The following is an 18,930-nucleotide window of genomic DNA, read 5'->3' as shown; positions in this document are numbered from 1 at the left end:
AGTCTCCCTGCTCGGTGGGGTGTCTGCTTCTCCCTCTGCCCTTCACCTCACTTACACTTTCTCTCTCTGTCTCAAACAAATAAAATCTTAACAAAAATAAAATAATTTTCTCTGAAATTGGTAACATGTATTCTTCATCTAAATTTAAATTTCTGCTTAAACTCTGCCATTCTGTTTCTCCATCCCCAGGCAACCACTAATCAGACTTTTGTCTCACACATTAGTTAGCATTCTCTAGCATTTTCTGTAGAGCTCCAAAATAGATCATGCACTCGTCCAAAAAAAAAAAAAAAAAAAGTGGCCAGTTTAAAAAAGGCACTCTGTAAATTATTCATAGACGGAGCCACAGACACATAAATACCCTATGTTGCCCTACCCAAGAGTGTAGCCAATGATAAACTAGCTTGTTCAGCTCTTGTTTAACTTGATTCTGATACCTGCCCCGTCTTTAGGTACCCCAAGAAAGGGTGGCATTTATGATGAAGACTGCAAGAGGCCAGTACAGGTTTGGTGGTTCTGGAAGGTTGTGGGGACAGGGGGTATGCACTTTATTGTAAAATCCATACCCATAGTTTTTGGAATTTTTGGTTTTTTTGTTTTGTTTTTGTTTTAAGTAGGCCCTACACTCATTACAGAGCCCAACATGAGGCTTAAACTCAGGACCCTGAGATCAAGACCTGAGCTGAGACCAAGAGTCAGATGCATATTACCAACTGAGCCACCCAGGTGCCTCTCCCTACTCGTACTTTTATTAATAAAATGAAGTAGTGGGCAGCCCGGTTGGCTCAGCAGTTTAGCACCACCGTCAGCCCGGGGCATGGTCCTGGGGACCCTGGATCGAGTCCCGCGTTGGGCTCCCTGTATGGAGCCTGCTTCTCCTTCTGCCTGTGTCTCTGCCTCTCTCACTCTCTGTGTCTCTCATGAATGAATAAATAAAATCTTTAAAAAAATAAATAAATAAATAAAATGAAGTAGTGGTTCACATACTGACTCCTTCCTGCTACTGGTAGCTGCTACCTTTTTTTTTTTTTTTTTTTAAAGATGTGTTTATTGATTTGATGGGGAGAGGCAAGAGGAGAGCCAGCATGGAGTCCCAAACAGACTGTCACTGGGTGTGGAGCCCGACATAGGGCTTGATGCCACAACCCCAAGACCCTGACCTGAGCCGAAACCAAGAGGCAGACACCCAACCAACTGCGCCACCCAGGCACCCCCCCTGCTATCTATCTTTTCTTTGTAGGCTGGTTTTATTTCAGAGTGTGTAGGGATCAAGCAGCCAGGAAAGGATCACGGTGGGCCAATCCGACAAAGCCATGGCATCTTGTTTCATGGGGCATGGGTGGTGCATATCTTGTCATCTCTTAGAAGCTGGGGCTTGGGAAGGTGACGCAGCAGGAGATATGTGTAGATCATTATCTCTCCCCAGCAAAGTTTCTTTCCCAAATGAGAGTAGGCACTTCCTTTCTCCCAGAGCGCAGTATCAGTTGGAAACAAAGAACTGTAACTTTGATCCCTGCCAGGTGCACATATGTTCTCTCCTGCGATGCCCAGGTGGTATCCGCTGCCAGTGAGTCGTGGAGGGGAGTGGGGAGGGGTGGCGGTGGGGGGCGTCTGCCCAGGAGTCAGAAGAACTGTTGTACCATGAGGAGAGGCTGAGTGGAAAGTTCTTGCCTTGTCTTTCCTCCTGGGTACTCTGGGGTTCCAGCTTTGCTTGGCCACGGACGTGCTACTCATGGGAAAGTTCGGGGCGGATGTGGTAACCTTTCCTTGTGTGTCCCTATGGTTGTCTTCTGCACTTTCTCCTCGGTGTCCAGGCTCCACCCTAGGAGTGTTGACGGTCTGCAGCGGATCCTGTGCTGGTATTTTCACAGAGCGCCATGGGCTGTTCTGCTGGGCAGCCATAGCGGCTTAAGCAGATGTGCTTGGAAAAGGTTAAGACCAAAAACCGAGTCACTTGTTGTGTTTTCCTGATCCAGGTGGCCGAGTAGATGAGCCTTCGCTGTTGGAGAGGTGCTGAACATCTGACGCCTGATGCACTCGGTGTGTTGGGGAAGGAGAGCATCTTGCTCAGAGCTGGGGTTAAGGCTGTTGTGTCTGATTCTGTAAAATGTGCACTGAAAGCTCTGCGTGAGGAGTGCTGGGACACAGTCCTCCTTTCTTCTCACTTCAGAGGCAAATTATCATAGGTTCAGCTCCTTAAAAGTATGTATAATTTCAAATATCCTATGGGGAATTTCTTTTAAATATCATGCCTTATTTTGGAAAGCTTGCAGTTGTTCTTTTGGCTTTTCTTTCAAATTTGCATGGTAATACTAGTATTGCTTACAATGGAAGTAACCTGCCCACCTCTTCATTCATCTTACTCTCAACCGAGACTCAAACAAAACTGTTGCAAGCAGTTTTGCCAAGGCCAAATTATCAGTAGGGTTGATTCATGTGTTTTTCTGCCTCTTTTGCTGGCAGCCTTAAATTCTTTGTGACTCTAATTACGTCCACTAAGCTTGCATTCAGAAGCAGATTAGCACCCATGGACAGATAGAGGTTCTTTGCAGGAGGCTGTAAGGGTTGGCCTGGCTATGGGCATAGTTACATATTTGAAGAAAGGGAGTTTCACATCTAGTAGCCACAGCCATGCTTGCTTGGAGCAAATCTCTTGCCACACACATCATTTTCCAGATGTCACTAAGTTGCAACAAATTTTGCTCCAAGCCCATATTGGGCTGTGCTCCCCCTCTGCTCCTGGCTCCTTGGAGCTGTCCTTAGCAGGTGGTTCTGCGTGCCGCCCTGACCCCGATGAGCACAGAGATTCTTGGAAGCAGCTTCATACAACGATACAGCAAGAGTGCAGGGCTGGCTAGGACGTCCGCAGGTTGTGTCCCTCTTACCTTTCCCTCTCGAGTTCTCCCTGGGACAGAAACAGTGTGTGTGTGTGTGTGTGCGTGCTGTGCCTCAGTGGGGATGTTGGCAGGTCTCCGTGAGATCTTGTGCTTTAGGAGGGTGGTCTGCAGTCATTTGCTCAACTTCTGGGGTAGAGTTTCTATTGTAAGCATTTCTGGGATTATGGCTGTTTGCTACATGCTTATTGTTAAACAGAGTAGACCCAGAGATTTATGAGGGACAGACACCCTGACTTCTTCAGGCTGTTTTCCATTGTTGTTTTTATTAAATAAAATCAAGAGAAAAAAAGAAAAGTTACTTCTGTTCAAATTTAGGCTTAGTGTATGGTTTGAGCAATTTAATCAGATGAATTTCCAATGATGTGAGACATTTCATTTTCTAAGTCAAGTAGATAGTGGTAAAAAGTTAAGATTGTGTTTTCGTTGCAAAGCACGTTAGTGATGTTCATAAAACTTAGTGTGGCGACATCAATGGTTTCCAGTGTGTTAAGACACACAGAGAATGTTTTACTTATCTTCGTTTCTTTTGTATATGACTCATCAGCCCTGTTGCTAATCCTTAGAGCTATTTATAATTAGTTTTATTAATGGTTTCACATTTGAATGTCCTGAGTTTCTTTGCCAAAAAAAAAAAATCCATTCTCTTGAATTGTAGCAAGGAAGTTGGGTCGTCGCCCTTTTAAAACCATGGGTTGAACTTACTGGTGTGTTAGTCAGCTGGGGAAATACACTGAGAACACAGGTGGGTGGGACAGTCTGAGGTTTTTTTTCCTTTTTTCTGACGTTTGTGGATTATAAAAGGAAATAGAAAAAGCAAGTCATTTGGGTCCGTTCCAGTTCTGCATGTGTTCTTTACATGACATTTCCACACAGCTTTCTCTGCTGAAGCACCCTTGCAAGGGAAGGATGAGGGGTGCCCTGGCCTCATGGACAGGAACCCCGGTGCTTTCATCCTGTGTGAATGCTGCTTCTCAGCCTGGCATCTGTTGAAAATGCAGCTTTGATGTCTTGTATCAGTTGCAGCTGCTGAGGCCATTAGGGAATTTTTATCTGAATTCTCCTCATGTATAAAAGCAGGAACTGTCTGACTCTTATCCCATAGGACTAGAGATTCCATCAAGCATGACCTCCCCTTCCACTGCATTGTGTCGTCTGATCACTGCCCAGGAAAAGAACTCTCTGCCATTTATAGAGTGCTCTGACCTATGTTTTTGTACATTCATGTAACGTGTGAGAAGCACTGCAGGCAAATGGTGAAGATCATACCGCTACGTCCTGCCCTCCAGGAGCTGGCTGGCTGCTGAGTGTGCTCAGAGGCATGGGCCAGGAAAGCTCTAACAAGTGGTGAGCCAACAGATGTCAAGAGGAATGGAAGCAGATCTCAGCAGAGTTTTTCTTAAGGATAGGCCGTTGATCCTTCCTTGGAAGGTTGAGCCAGATTTGAGCTACATATCTGGTCCTACATCAGTGGTACCAGGGCTCCTAAAGAGAATGGCAGAGGGGATGCAATCAAAAGGAGTGCAGGGGGAGGGATTACGAGGTAGCTGGGGGCGGGCAGTGCAGGACCTGAGCTTGCATATGAACGGCCAGGAAGGCGAGTGCAATTGCATCAGCCTGGCCAGGTCTGTCCCCAGCAGATGTCCATGCTGCTGGCCCCAGGGAACACTCCACACAATAGCTTGGCTAGATGCCTTGAGAATGTGGGAGCTTGGCCTTCCTTCTGTGGCAGCTGGGAGTAGCTGAAGGTTCTGGAGTGAGAGCAAGAGCTGTCCAGAGCAGAGCTGCAAGGAGATTGATCTGGCAGGAGGTAGATAGACCAGCAGAGGGAGAGGCCCGTCAGGACATAGGCTTCCCTGGGCTTGGCAGGAACTGGGAGTTGTAGGGTCAGAGCAAGGTTCATTTTGTGTTTGTGGAGTGGTGCATTTTCTTTGTCTCCTTTTGAAGGAATAAGAAGAGAGCTTGTGGTTGCCCCTCCTCTGGTGCAGACTCCCGTCCCCACCCCACCTCCCATGCTGGCCTCTGGTCCTTGAATCCTGTGGTCCCCTGTGTAGGGCTGGCCCCGTTCACTCAAGGGCCCACTGAGGAGCATCGCCGTACTGTCCAGCTCACCCGCTACCCCAAATCCAGGCCTTTTCCCCCTGGGGGGCCCCCAGTGCGTCACTATTGATTCCCCCCCAGGAGTGTTCTCTGCCCCCAGTATGGCCTGGAGGCCCCCACACACTGTGCACACGGCATCAGTGCGCGCGCAAAGCCAAGGCCCCTTCTCCCCTCCCCGCGGGGCTGGTACCGTCAGGCCGAGCTCGTGGTGACCGGGCACAGACTGTGTGTGTTGTGTGAGGCTTGCCTGCTGGCTTCATTCTAAAAGGTCATGAAAATAACTCAACACTCATGTGACTTTTGGGGGGTGGGGTGGGGGAAGGAAGGGATTCTGTTCTTTATGAGAGTGATAAACATTTTATTGCATTGAAGCATTTATTTTAATAATTCCTTTTTTAAAATGATTTCTGATGTCTGGATTTGTTCTTAATTTTCAGTGATAGCTTAGCATTTTTCATATTTGTGATCTAAACCGTGTCCTTCCAAAAATCCCTCAAGGACTACCTAGCATATAAAACTTTTTTTTTTTTTCAAAATTGAAGTAAATATCAATTAATTGTGGTATGTAATTTGTGGGAAAGGCTTCAGGGGAACTGTCATTAGGATGAATAATTTTATCTGGAGTACCAGACAGTGTTCATAGTCAGTACTGTGGCTTTTCAGTATTTGTATGAAAGGAATATTAACCACTGATTAGAGATTACATGTCGGAAGAGTGCCAGGGCATGAGGGAATGCTCACAGAACCCGGCCGGCTGCAGAACGCAGTGAGCCTGCTGACTCTGCAGATTCTCTGACTTGTCTAGAAACAGATGGGAGGACATGCACAGAGATTACCTGTGATTATCTTTAAGTCATGGCTTATTTTCCTTTGTCTTCTTGGTGGCTTCTTAATTTTCTTTTTTTTTTTTTTTTAAGATTTGTTTATTTATTTATTCAGAGAGAGAGAGAGAGAGAGAGAGAGCCAGAGACACAGAGACACAGGCAGAGGGAGAAGCAGGCTCCACGCAGGAAGCCTGACATGGGACTCGATCCCGGGCTTCAGGCTCCAGAATCATACCCCAGGCTACAGGCAGCGCTAAACCGCTGCACCACCGGGGCTGCCCTTAATTTTCAAATGTTCCATATTTTTTAAGATTTTATTTATTTATTTGACATAGAGCAAGAGACAGAATATAAGCAGAGCAGAGGGAAAGGGAGAAGCAGACTCCCAGCAGAGCAGAGAGCCCAATGTGGGGCTCGATCCCAGAACCCCGGGATCATGACCTGAGCCGAAGGCAGATGTTGAACTGACTGAGGCACGCAGGTGTCCCGTGTTCCATATTTTCTGCAATAAGCATGCATTTTAAGGATTCCGAACATCAATAGCCATTTGAATAAAGATTTCTTTCCTATACACTGGGATGACTGTAGTTTGGTGTGACTGTGGACCGACTTCCATTGCCCCTGGGATTCTGGGGCTCCATGCACAGTGTGGGACGTTGTTGGTCTTAGTCTATGACATCCCCGCCCATGCCGCCCTGCAGAGACGCAGGACCTTGGGCATCTGGGGTGCGCTGTATAGGCCTTCGCAGCGGTAGTGAGCTGTGCTCGCATCCGCCCCTCCTGGATACTTCCAAGGCCGGAGATCACCCTGTGTGGGTTTCCTTCCCCGAAGGGCCTTCCTGACTGGTCTCCCCAGTCAGCTTACATCTGACTGTGCACAAGGAGGAAACATGGGATTGGCGGCTTCCGGGTTCATTCCTGTTTGATATTTGCCACCGGGCCATCTGGACCTCCGCAGACATCAGGGGGAAGGAATGATTTGGGAGTGGTTTGCTACCCGCCCGTCGTGCATTTACACACTTGTAATGCCCATGGCTCTGCTAGGTGGCCAGGGTGGGTACAGCTAAGAACCGGGTGTGGCGTGGGTTCCCCCGGGCCCTCACCCTGGGGCCTTGTGTTCCTCTGTGCTGGCACACCGTGTGACCTGTGGCCCCCACATTTGCAGCAACTGGATGATTTAAAGCCACCTGAGTGTGTGTCTTGTATGAAAAAAAAAACACCCCAGTCTAGTGACAGTGAGGCCCGGAAAGCTGCTCCTGTGTCTGTTCCAGAGGGACAGTGACTGTGTGGGCACACTAGGTGGCGCCAGAGCGCCCGTCCCCAGAACCCGCCTGTCCAGCATCACAGGACTGTGACCATGAACGTCCTCCTCTCCCTTATCAACGCGAATCCAGCCGTTTTAGGCAATCAGAGGGGCTGACAAAGCAGCTGGAACCTTGCCAAATACGTTCATTATGCGCTAGGAAATTCAGAGGACCTGGCGAGAGCTCGTATGTTTTAAAGAAAACATCAGTGTGCCCAGTAGTCATGACGTCCTCATTCTAGGGGTGACCTTTCCACTGTGTTATCATTTCTTCTTCTTTTTTTAAAGCCCCTAATTCGTACTGTAATTGTTGACTATGTCTTGAAAGAGACGTGTATCTGTGTTATCTTCACAAGGAGGAAAGGCTTTTACTCTTGGAGCTCCACTGCCTGCCCCAGTGAGCCAGCCCGTGGCCTAGTCTTGCCAGCCGGAGAATGGAAAGATGTGGCCACAAAGTAGGAGGCCTTTTCCTTTCCTAGCCTCCTTTTTTTATCTGTCTCCCTTTGCCTCTGCTCTCAGTCTAGTTTCTTTCCTTCACTGATTAACCATAAAGGAAGATGAAAGAAATTGTGGACATGATAGCACAGAAAAAGCCATCTGAAAATGAAATTCACGTGGCCAGAGCCTTCCTTACGAGGATTTTGAGAAACTCTATGAGGTACGGTTGGGTTTTACTTCTGCAGTGTGATGAATTTGTCTGCTTCATGCTTTCGTTCACGGGGAAACTCCTGAAGTCAACGCTTTCCACATTTTGCCATCCAGATATTTTTCTTCATGAATTATGAGTTGTCAGGTTTATGTTACAAATGCTTTTCAGATTTCCTTGATATCCTTTATCGTGTCATATCCTTTAATGTTTTTGCCCACTTGGAAGAATGTTTGCTGTCAGGTACCAAATGAGCGAGGATCATTTTGAGCTCTTTCCATGTCCTTGATGGGGCAGGAAGCTATCCAGAGCAAGCGAGCTCTATCCCAAATTGGAGAAGTAGAGAGTGGGAGAACCAAGTGTGAGTGGGTCTCCTCCTCATGTAGCAGCCTTTTCTTGAAGGCTCTGTTACATTTACATGGCAGCTGTACAGATTTCCCACCAAACTTCCCATCTCACACCCAGGCAGTGCAGCCAAACAGCTAATGAGCCACCCGTGGGATGGTGGGGGCCCCGGAGTAGCAGCGCAGGCGGGTGCTGCATACCACCTCCAGAGCCTGTTGGTCCAGGGCATCATCTTCCCATAATGAGGACCCTGGGCTGACTTCACAAACCCTCCACGTGGCTCCAAGGAATGGATATACATCTACCAGTCTTAGTTCATGTCCAGATATCTGGGTTTGCTTAGTTAAGTGAGTGAATAGAAGTGGCCTAAAGTGTGTGTTGACCTGGCTGAGCTGGGGATGCTCTGGGCTCTTCTCCAGTGCCAGCTCTTTTCCTCAAGGAGGCCGAGGGCTATATGCACAGGTACGCTGAAACCATAAAGATTCAAGAGTTGGTCTGGGCCCTACTGGTGGCTAAGACAAAGACAAGGTTATTTACCTTTGAATACATTTTGAAGAATAAGGGTTCGTTCACATTTTGGAGCCCGTGATTCTCACTCTGCATTAGGGTGAGTTTTGCGTCAATAAAAATGGAAGAACTGTATTCATGTCCAGAGACCGTGGGAAGCACCTGGCAGTGAAGCCTACAAATCATACAGAAGTTGCTGTGACTTACTTCCATGTTTCACTCCCGTCTTGGCACGGGGTCGCCCTTTGTTCGAAGTCCCTGAGCCATCTACGTTCTTTTTCAGGAAGAATGAGGTGAGCTGGAGGCCTCACTCCTGGCATGCCACCAAGTTCTCCGATAGCCACCCAGAAACGTCAGCGTCTCCATTCCCCTCTGCCAGCGCCTGCCCTTCTTGGCACAGCCGACAGCTCACGAGGTAAGCACCGGTTCCCCACTAGGATGGACAGTGTTTGACAGCATTCAGAACTTCCTAGGCCTGCGATGATGGCACCTTTCTCCACTTCAGAATGATTTTGTTTTTCTGATGAGGAAAAGCCACTAACACACCATTACTGGTAAAACTCGGACTTTTTCACTGACTCGGTAGGTGTCCAACCTTTGAAAACAAACACTGAAATGCCAAGAACGAAGATGAACATGTGTGCTTTCCCATTTATGTTGCTTAATAAATCAAAAGCCTGGGGACTTAGCTTTTTGGGCCAAATCCCTTTGGGCCAGCTGATTTGGTGGGTCTGACCTGACTGGGACAGCTACCATGCTACCCATGTGCCCACAGCCATCATCATTCTTTTGAGATTTTGATACACAGATTGGAAGGCAGGAGCTCCTTAAGGGTTCAGCAGGTGTATTTCACAAAGGCTTCCAGACAGTTCTGTTACCATCAGGAGCTTCCCCCCAACCCTCAGGCCTCTCCTATGGAGAGGGCATAGAGAGGTCTCTCTGCATAGACAGGGCTTCACAGCCATATGCTAGGTGGCATCCAGCCTTGACGGCCTAGTAGTAGTTTCCCACTGACCATCAGATCGAGATGGTGGGAACTGTATGTCAGCAGAAGGAGGGGGAGTTCTGGTCGACCTCACATCCACATTTCAGGGTCAGAAGGGCTGGTGTGTTAGGGAGGCATGTGGTAGCACTACGGGACGGTTGGTTTGTCATAGATCACCTTGGGTTAGTGGCCAGTGTCCTCACAAGTCTTCTATTAAAAGGGTGACAGTAGCAACAGGTAGGTGGCTTTAGGTGTATGGGAGCACATGTATGAGTATATATATTTGTATGTGCTGGTCTGTCTGTGCACATTTATGGTGTGTGTGCATGTACATATGTGAATGCATGTGTGTGTGCATGCACTTAAGTGCATGTGTGGTATGTATGTGAGTGCACATGCATATCTATTCTGAGAGTGCGTTTGTGCCTGTGTGTGTGTAACTAACATAACCATCTCAAAATCTCTCTTTTTTTTTAAGATTTTTATTTAGGGATCCCTGGGTGGCGCAGCGGTTTAGCGCCTGCCTTTGGCCCAGGGCGCTATCCTGGAGACCCGGGATCGAATCCCATGTCGGGCTCCCGGTGCATGGAGCCTGCTTCTCCCTCTGCCTATGTCTCTGCCTCTCTCTCTCTCTCTCTCTCTCTGTGTGTGTGTGTGACTATCATAAATAAATAAAAAATAAATAAATAATTAAAAAATAAAATAAAAAGATTTTTATTTATTTGAGAGAGAGAGAGAGAGAGCACAGGCATGGAGAGGGTCAGAGGAAGAAGCAAACTCCCTGCTGAGCAGACTCCCCCAACACAGGGCTTAATCCTGGGACCCTGAGATCATGACCTAGCCAAAGGCAGATGGTTAACCCACTGAGCCACCCAAGCACCCCTCAAAATCAGTTTTTGATTGTTGACAAACACTACCTGCTGTAAAATTATATAGTACTTCTGTGAAGGAAATGTATCTCAAATACACTACCTATTTAACATGACAAGAGGGCAGCCCGGTGGCTCAGCGGTTTAGCGCCACCTTCAGCCCAGGCCGTGATCCTGGAAACCCGGGATCGGGTCCCACGTCGGGCTCCCTGCATGGAGCCTGCTTCTCCCTCTGCCTGTGTCTCTGCCTCTCTCTCTCTCACTCTCTCTCTTTCTTTCTGTGTGTGTGTGTTTGTGTCTCTCATGAATAAATACATAAAATCTAAAAAAAATAAAAAATAAAGTGACAAGAGATGGTGGTGTTTGGAGTCCAGGGTATTTTTGAGCAACCACAGATTCTCAGCTGAGTAGTAAAACTTAGGTGAAAAGTGGGCCTTTTATTTCATTACTGAAATGACTTAATGTAATAGGTTTTCCATTAAGCCTATTTGATGGTTTCTTGATGAAAGACGCACATAAGCTGCCCACATCTGTGTGGAAATAGTGCTTAGCATTATTTATATCTCCTTGGACTTAAGACTGCATGGATAAATCACCTCCAGAGCATGGGTGGGAAGATAGAGCAGAACATGCTCCATTTCTCAGAAGGCCACCTGCTCTGTCCTTACGGGAAAGGGTATAAAACCCAAACAGTCCACTACCTCCCAAGAAAATCTCACAGTCTCCAGGAGCCATGAGATCTTGAGAGCTTATAGGTATAACCTTTTCCCTCTGTTTTCATTTGTAAGAGTAATTTACCCAGTTCAGTGTCCTGTGTCCTTGCTGGTGACACGATTTTCTTTCTCCTCCTGGTTCTCTCTAAACCTAAAGTAGCAACAGTTGTAGTAGTGAGTTTTGTTCTTTTTCTTTTTCTTTTCTTTTTTTTTTTTTTTTTTTTACCTTCAAGCATGAAGGCTCCAGCTTTGTTGAACTTTAATGAAAGCATTTTCAACATGCCTGGACAAAGTCCTACCATTGAGAGTCATTAGCCTCATATAGACACTATTACTTACCTCGTGGAATAATTAATTCCTTAATGAACATATTACCCACTAAATCTGATTTTGTATTTCCTCCCCTTAGACCCCATGGCACTTAGGAACCTGTTTTTTTGGCATTTGGGTACAGCTCCAATGAGCTCTGTCAAACCCCTGTGCACAGCAGGGTTTGGTTTTGCTGAGAAAGCCTGTTGCTAGAGTTCTCTCTCACATATGCCATCGACTGAGAGGTGAAAGGAGCTATTGGTACTCTAATATTTAGGTGTGGAAAAGTCACATTTTCCCAGGACTTCCCTTTTTTTTTTTTTTTTTTTTTAGGACTTCCCTTTTAATGTGAAAATTGTCATTCGGTATTCGGTTGCTTCTTTTATGTTAGTCATCCAAACGATGTGTTGCTCATACGCTCGACCCCATGGTCCACAAACCTGCCGTATAAAGGGCCACGTAGGGAATATTTTAGGCTCCATGGGCCTGTGTCTGCTGCAGGTACCCAGCTGAGAAGCAGTCACAAATGGCGTGTACACCAATGGCCACGATTGGATCCCAATCACACTTTATCTGTGAGCACTGAGATTTGAATGTCCTGGCATTTTCATGGGACACAAAATGGTCTTTGATCCCAGTCTCCCCAACCATTTAACTGTCTAAAAGCTGTTCTCGTGGGCCAGAGCCCGCCAGCTGCCATACTCAGGAAGAAGGTATTCACGTGGGTGTTGCGTGCCGCTGAGCGCTGTGGACTTCACAGCCTGAGGGCAGGCATGTAGAGCTAGAGTGTGAAGGCATCTGTTTAAGAAGGAGCATCAAGTGCATCGGGCTAGGTCCTTCCGGCCTGTTGTCAGAGTTGCTCTTTAAAATGTCACGTCTCAGGTCCTGCAGCCATGTTTTGGGAAGAGTTCTGGGCATCTGGATGTTTCTGTGCAGGGCCAGCTGCATTCACAATGCTGCTGTCCTCATTTCCCCCTTGCTGTTACTCCATTCTAAAGCAAAGCCTTCCCTCTGGTCCCTCCTTCCTAGCTCTTCCTCTCATGACCTGTCTGGCACGTGGGAGCACACGAATCTGCAGCGTACCTCTGACCATTTTAGCTCCCTTGGGAGTGTCGACAGCCTGGACCAGCCTTCCCAGCCCTACCCCTCCGGACGCCTCTCTGCTGCCAAGTCCAACAGCAGCATTGACCACCTGGGCGGCCAGAGCAAGCGGGACTCAGCTTACGGCTCATTCTCCACCAGCTCCAGCACGCCTGACCACACCTTGCCCAAGGCTGATGCCTCCTCTGCAGAGAACATCCTCTACAAAGTGGGCCTGTGGGAAGCCTCCAAGCCAGCCAGCAGCCGGCAGGCCCAGGCTGCCAGCGATCCTCAGGGCCTGGAGGAGAGGCTTGGGTATTTCCCACCCCGGGTGCCCTGTGAGAGCAGCAAAAGCCCCAGGCCAGAGGACAGTCCTGAGGCCAAGCTGGCTGCTTCTGGGAGGTCAAATTTTGGGCCAGTCTGGTATATCCCTGATAAGAAAAAAGCACCTTCATCCCCTCCTCCTCCTCCTCCCCCTCTCCGTAGCGACAGCTTCGCTGCCACCAAGAGCCACGAGAAGGCCCAGGGCCCTCCATTCTCAGAGATGACCAACGTGCAGCACTTTCCAGGCATGACCCGTGCCCAGCCCCGCAGTGACTGGAGACCTGAACCCACCGATCAGCAGTGGAGGCTGGTGCGTCCCAGCAACGGGAAAAGAGCTGGGAGCTCGGGCTGTGCACCAGATGTCCCCCTGGACTGTGGAGTGCTGCCCTCTGACCACAGGACAGGCGGCCTCCCAGGGGTCCCCGGCCGGCTCCAGGCCTCTCTGTCCAGCACAGATGTACGTTTCCCGCAGTCCTATGGCTGCCAGCACCCACGCCAGTACAGTGACGAGAGTCCCTTTTGTCACGAGGGCCCCAGGGCCGCCACGTTGCTGAGGGAGCAGCCCCGTGTCGCCATCCCCGGGGGCCGCCAGGAGCCTTCTGCTAACCCTTTCCAGGATGACAGCCCCACTCAGGTCAGATGGCCCAGTGCCACCAACCAGAAGGGGGACAGTGGTGGGCAGAGCCGCTACTACTGTGTGACCACCAGACAGTGCCTTCAGGGAAGCACACAGGCAGCACAGCTCCACGAGGATCACTGGCATCCTGACGTGGCACCAGGCGCCCCCGAACACCCTACCGCACACCCGATGGGCCAGAAAGCCCGGTGTTACCTGCCTCAGCACGAGGAGGCCCTGGACGCCCATGAGAGGGACAGGGGTGACCCGGTGGACAGAGCAGCAGAGGGCCGCTCCACTGGAAGTGAAGAACCGCAAAGAGCCAGCCACAGCGAGAAAGCCTGTCTGAAGAAAACTGCAGACTTCATGTGGGCTGATGGGGAAAGCAGCAAAATCTCTCGTCAGAAGACCCCTATGTTGCACTCGCTGGCCCAGGAGGGGACGTGCCGGCCCGAGAATGGCCAAGACGGTGGTACGGAAAGGCCGCCACCATTTGATGCCCAGGTGGGCAAACCGACACGGAGAAGTGACCGGTTCGCCACCACTCTGAGGAACGAGATCCAGATGCGACGAGCCAAGCTTCAGAAAAGCAAAAGCACGGTGACGCTGACTGGAAGTGGTGATGCGGCTGAGGAGGCCGGCAGCTGGAGGGCGGAGCGGGGAGGTGCCACCAGTGCCACCCCAGAAGGTTCCTTCACGGGCACGTATAAAGACCACCTGAAGGAGGCCCAGGCCCGGGTCCTGAGGGCCACGTCGTTTAAGCGCCGTGACTTGGACCCCAGCCCAGCCGATCATCATGCAGGGTCACCAGAACACCGGGCTGAGGAGCACAGCGCAGATCCAGACACCGCCCCCCACTTCTGGGAGGGGGGCCTGGCCAAGCCGCCCCCATCCGGAGGTGGCATGCCGCACGTTCTCCGCATTGGAGGCCGGAAACGGTTCACAGTGGAGCAGAAACTGAAATCCTACTCTGAACCAGAGAAAATGAACGAGGTGGGGCTGTCAGGGGATTATCGCCCTCACCAGCACCCTGATGCATCCGAGGAGACCGTGGTGGGCACATTCGCCGACAGGTGGAAGTTTTTTGAGGAAACAAGCAGACCCATTCACCAGAGACCTGGGCAGAGGCAGGCGCTGTGTGGGTTCCCGAAAGAGAGGCTGGAGAGGCCGCAGACAGCAGGCCATGGGAACGAGGGTGCGGACCCTTCTTTCCAGAAGAGGCCCCGTACTACCTCCTTTGGAGAAAACCCCAGTGGTCCCAGAAGAGCAGGGAAGGTGGGAAAACTGGAACCGCCTCAGCGACTTGGAACCTTTGCTGAATATCAAGCCTCTTGGAGGGAACAGAGGAGAGCCCTAGAAGCCAGGAGTTCCGGGAGGTATCACTCAGCGGATGACATCTTGGACGCGGGCCTGGATCAACACGAGAGGCCGCAGTACATTCACGGGAGGTCCCGGTCATCACCATCCACAGACCTCTACAAACAGGTAAGCCTGGCACCTGATTAGGGACAGAGCTGCCCCCTGACTGCTGCACAGCACATACAGGATGCACCCCAGAATATAACGGCCCGGGGTCCGTGTGACCTGTGTCCAACTGTTTGAGCATGTCTATGCGCCAGCTCTTCTCATGTCAACCTGTGTGAAAGGTACTTGGGGACAGAATCCGTATGTTCGTGGTAGTTTAAGTGCCATCTTTGAGTGCCTATCTCGAGTCCCCAGCCTCCTCCTCCTCCCCTCTTGCTTCAGCTGTCTTTCCCCATGATTAGCTTCCCCAACCCAAGCAAAGAATTTGAGGAGAACTCTACAAATTGGTAGATTCTCCTCTGAAATGGAAAGGGGTACCCATGTAAAGAAGACCCAGGACAGTGTTCGATAACCAGTCTTAAAACCTTGAAGCCGTTTAAAATTTTGAGTATTTGTTCTTTTAGTTTTTTTGTGTTTTTTTTTCTTCAAATATTTTTAGAGATTGCTCCAGGGCAAATGTAATGAAATATGCAATGCATTAAACTACTGCACTTTTTATAAGGTAAGTGCTTTGATGGTAGAAGTTGAATTTAAGCTTTCTAGAAAAGCAGAGTATTCGTAGGCATACTCAAAGTTGATTGCCAGGCTGGCTCTCCCTCTCTTGGCCTCTGCTGCCTCTTAAACCTACATTCATATATTTCAAAGAAAATTTTTATAGCAAGAGGTGCAGCTTCTCTTAAAAATAACCAGTAGTGAGTTCAGTGCACCATAGTCCGTAGGTGCGTGTTGAGAGCTGCCTGTTTCTTTGTGATGTCCTGGTGCCAGCGGGCCTACAGATGCCATGGGTGTGGCTTTCTGCCGTGGCTGTGTCAGCCTGTGGCCCGCACAGCGTGACCTCTGAGAATTCCACGCTGTTCCGTCAGGAGAGAAGAATCCAGACTCTGGCAGGTCCGAGGGCTGGAGGCTTCACTGTAGTCAGTTGTAACCAGCTGTATGTGAGATGATTTGTGCTTTTGTTTTTGCTTGGACCAGTTGTGCCACACGGTTCTATAGGCCTCACACAGGCCTTCTGCTAATTGCCCCAGAACAGAAGTGGACTCACAGTCTAGTTCATTTGTTTTGATAAGTTCGGAGAACTGAGCTTGCCAGCCCCGTGGCCAAGTGGCAGTACAAGACAGCAGGCTGCGTCACTGCCTCCGTGGTACAGGCTCACAGGACAAACCCACAATGACGGGGTTCATAATAATAGATGTCTTAAAGAAGGCAGCTTGATGACTTGGTGTCTTACTGTGCTGCTCTTGGCAGGAAGCTGCCATCGAACCACAACAGCAAGTGGGGGACCCTGGTGAGCGCAGAGAACTTTCCTCCGCAGTCTGGGCCGAGGAGGGACATCCCAGTCTGAGGTAGGTGAAGTTTGGATCTGGGGTTACTAAGAAGACATCTTGGGGGTGGCCTTCTTTCCGGTGGGTGAATCCCAAGTGAACATGATTGGGCATCCATTTTTTGCCAAACCCAGAGTGGCTGCTAACTGGATGCAATTTCCAGCGTGCCTGGGGGGAGATGCCGCGGTGCGTGTCGAACGGAGCCTGCAGCCCTGCACTACTGCCAGGAGAAGCATCTCCAGGGCACTGACACCCTCTAATGCCTTCGTGGCATTTTTTGGTTCTTAAAATGGCTGCTGTGTTCTCTGTACAGTAAGGTTCTTTATGTTGATAGAATGAGAAATCCAGTGTAATGCGCTTGAATGAAATGCTTTATCCAGAATGCTCGATTGAAGGGATGCTTTAATGATCGAGTACACAGCTGGGTTGCTGGGGCATGGTCTCCAAATCAGAGTTGCCCAGGATTGTCAATCAGGAAGGAATAGAGCCAGCCTTTCTAAATTGGGCTTATTTTGAGCATGAAAACAGAATTAAGTCTGCTGGCTCCTCAAGAGGATCAGAGCATCTGAAAGAATTCTGCATGGCAGTAGCGTATTACCGTGTTGTATCCCATAATTCTTAAATGTGGCCAGTGTAGCTGTTTAGATATAGTTTAGATCAAATACATAGGTAGGTAGGTAGGTAGGTAGAGTCCTCTTGCCCTTAATATGCATGAGGATGGAGGGAGAGGAAAACATAGATTGCTGTAGGATATGTGGTATCACCTTATTTTAAAAGGGCTGAAAGAAGCACAGAAATAAACCTACATAATTGGGTCAGTGAATACAGATTTTTCTGTTGCTTTGAGAATCTCTGGTGATTTGTGATACTCAGATTTAAACACTTGACCTCATAAGGTACTGTTGCAGAAATAACTGATTTAAGTGTTTGCTTTTAAGGGCCTTTTTTTTTTTTTTTTTTTAAGGGCCTTCTATAACAGGGTTTTATTGCATTTGGCCTTAAACGTGAGTGCTGTTAGCCTTATACAAGAGCACCCAATCTTTACGTGGCTCTGCGAGGACAAGAGCAGCATTTTGTGTAGGAAGTCCCTGCAATTAACAGTCTACATGGCTCAAACCAAGAATCCCTGTGTAAGAAAGAATGGCTGATGAATAATACACCTACAGAATTCAGTAGTTTCTGAGAAACACAATTACAGCTTTATTACTACAGATTCTGAGTACGTCACGTGCCCAGCACCAGCTGTAATCTTACCCAGCCCTCCCCTTGACTCTGCTGCAGTTGTGAGGATGTTCAGTGCACAGTGGACCTGCAGGCTCTGGCTTTGCTCCTGTGCCCCTGCCATAGGCATTGCACTTGCGCTGCAGAGAGTTCACATGGTGGTTGGAGTGGGCTCTGCTGTGAACGGAGTCCTAATGAGTGGCTATAGTGTACACTGTGTGTGTGTCTGTGTGTTGTAAATGGCACTATCGATAGTGAGAGGGTCAAGAGGAATGGCAGGAGGGACCACATGCTTCATTTATCATGGCCATGTCTTCCAGCAGACTGCATAACCACTCCGAAGATATTAGTTCCAGAGCCTTCTGCTTTGGAGCTGTAGACCCAGCAATTTTCAGAACTGTGTGCATTCTCAAAGGATGGCGAGATTCAAAATCTAGAACAGGAACATTGAAAATCCATTTCCCGCTTTTTTCAGAGAATGTTTATTTTCTAAAGGATCAGTAAGAAATAGTGTACTTAAAACATTAAATCTGGGGGACAAAAAAAGAAAAGTCTTGTAGAGGACTGTCTTGCTCACCAAAAACAAAATCCTATAATGCAGAGATTTCAAGACACCTAATGTTTTGCATAAATTTATAACAATGTCTGTATAAGAAATATGAATTACTTGGGGCACCTGACTGACTCAGTCAGTACAGCGTGTGACTCTTGATCTCAAGGTTGGGAGTTCGAGCCCCATGTAGAGCATAGAGATTACTTAAAAATCTTAAAAAAAAAAAATTACTGATCTGATAACCAGTACAGGATAATGAATGTTTTTCATTGTATTCTGTTGAGACAACACAATAACATCAAGATAAGAGTTACTTGTTCATTCAAACCACATTGAGAACATTTTTGTGAGGTTCAAGATTCTGTTCCATGTAAAGATAAGTAGGACAAAGGTTCTGTTCCTAAAGGACCTCACAGTGTAGGAGGGAAGGAGAGACACCAGTACTTACACTGAAGTGATGGCACATAATTAGAATTTTTGTAAAAAGTTATGTGGTCCTTCATGATCCTGGAAGGAGCATGAGGTGAATCCTGACTGAGTCCTGGGGGAAGACCAGAGGTGTTGGAGCCTAAAGAAACCCAAAGCCAGGAGAGCAAATCCAATTGCATTTGCTTACTTCTAGCACTTCTGTGGTGAACAGCACCCCCTTTCCCCACTCCGACTGGCTTAAATTTAAGGCCAGCTTCCATTGTTCCCAGAGGCTCTGTAGTGGCTCTTCTCCCAGCTCAATTGTGACCCGCTTCTGCAAGTACTCCCCCCCCCCCCCCCCCCCCCCCCCCCCCCCCCGCTTCCTGA

General features: G+C 48.7%; 1 protein-coding gene across 2 annotated transcripts in view; it reads left to right on the top strand.

The window, feature by feature from the left end:
- The window catches only part of SHROOM2 (shroom family member 2), a 144,332-nt gene that overhangs the window by 76,246 nt on the left and 49,156 nt on the right, over positions 1-18,930 (top strand). For both annotated transcript variants that reach the window (XM_077888296.1, XM_077888295.1), the window contains exons 3-5: positions 8,903-9,034; positions 12,525-15,000; positions 16,285-16,382. In XM_077888296.1, coding sequence (XP_077744422.1) covers positions 8,903-9,034; positions 12,525-15,000; positions 16,285-16,382 — 2,706 coding nt within the window. The remainder of the gene's footprint in view (positions 1-8,902; positions 9,035-12,524; positions 15,001-16,284; positions 16,383-18,930) is intronic.

Source organism: Canis aureus, chromosome X, assembly GCF_053574225.1.
Source record: "Canis aureus isolate CA01 chromosome X, VMU_Caureus_v.1.0, whole genome shotgun sequence".
Classification (NCBI taxonomy): domain Eukaryota; kingdom Metazoa; phylum Chordata; class Mammalia; order Carnivora; family Canidae; genus Canis; species Canis aureus.
The sequence above is the reverse complement of the archived record's forward strand: the minus strand, read 5'-3'. Positions and strand labels throughout refer to the sequence as shown.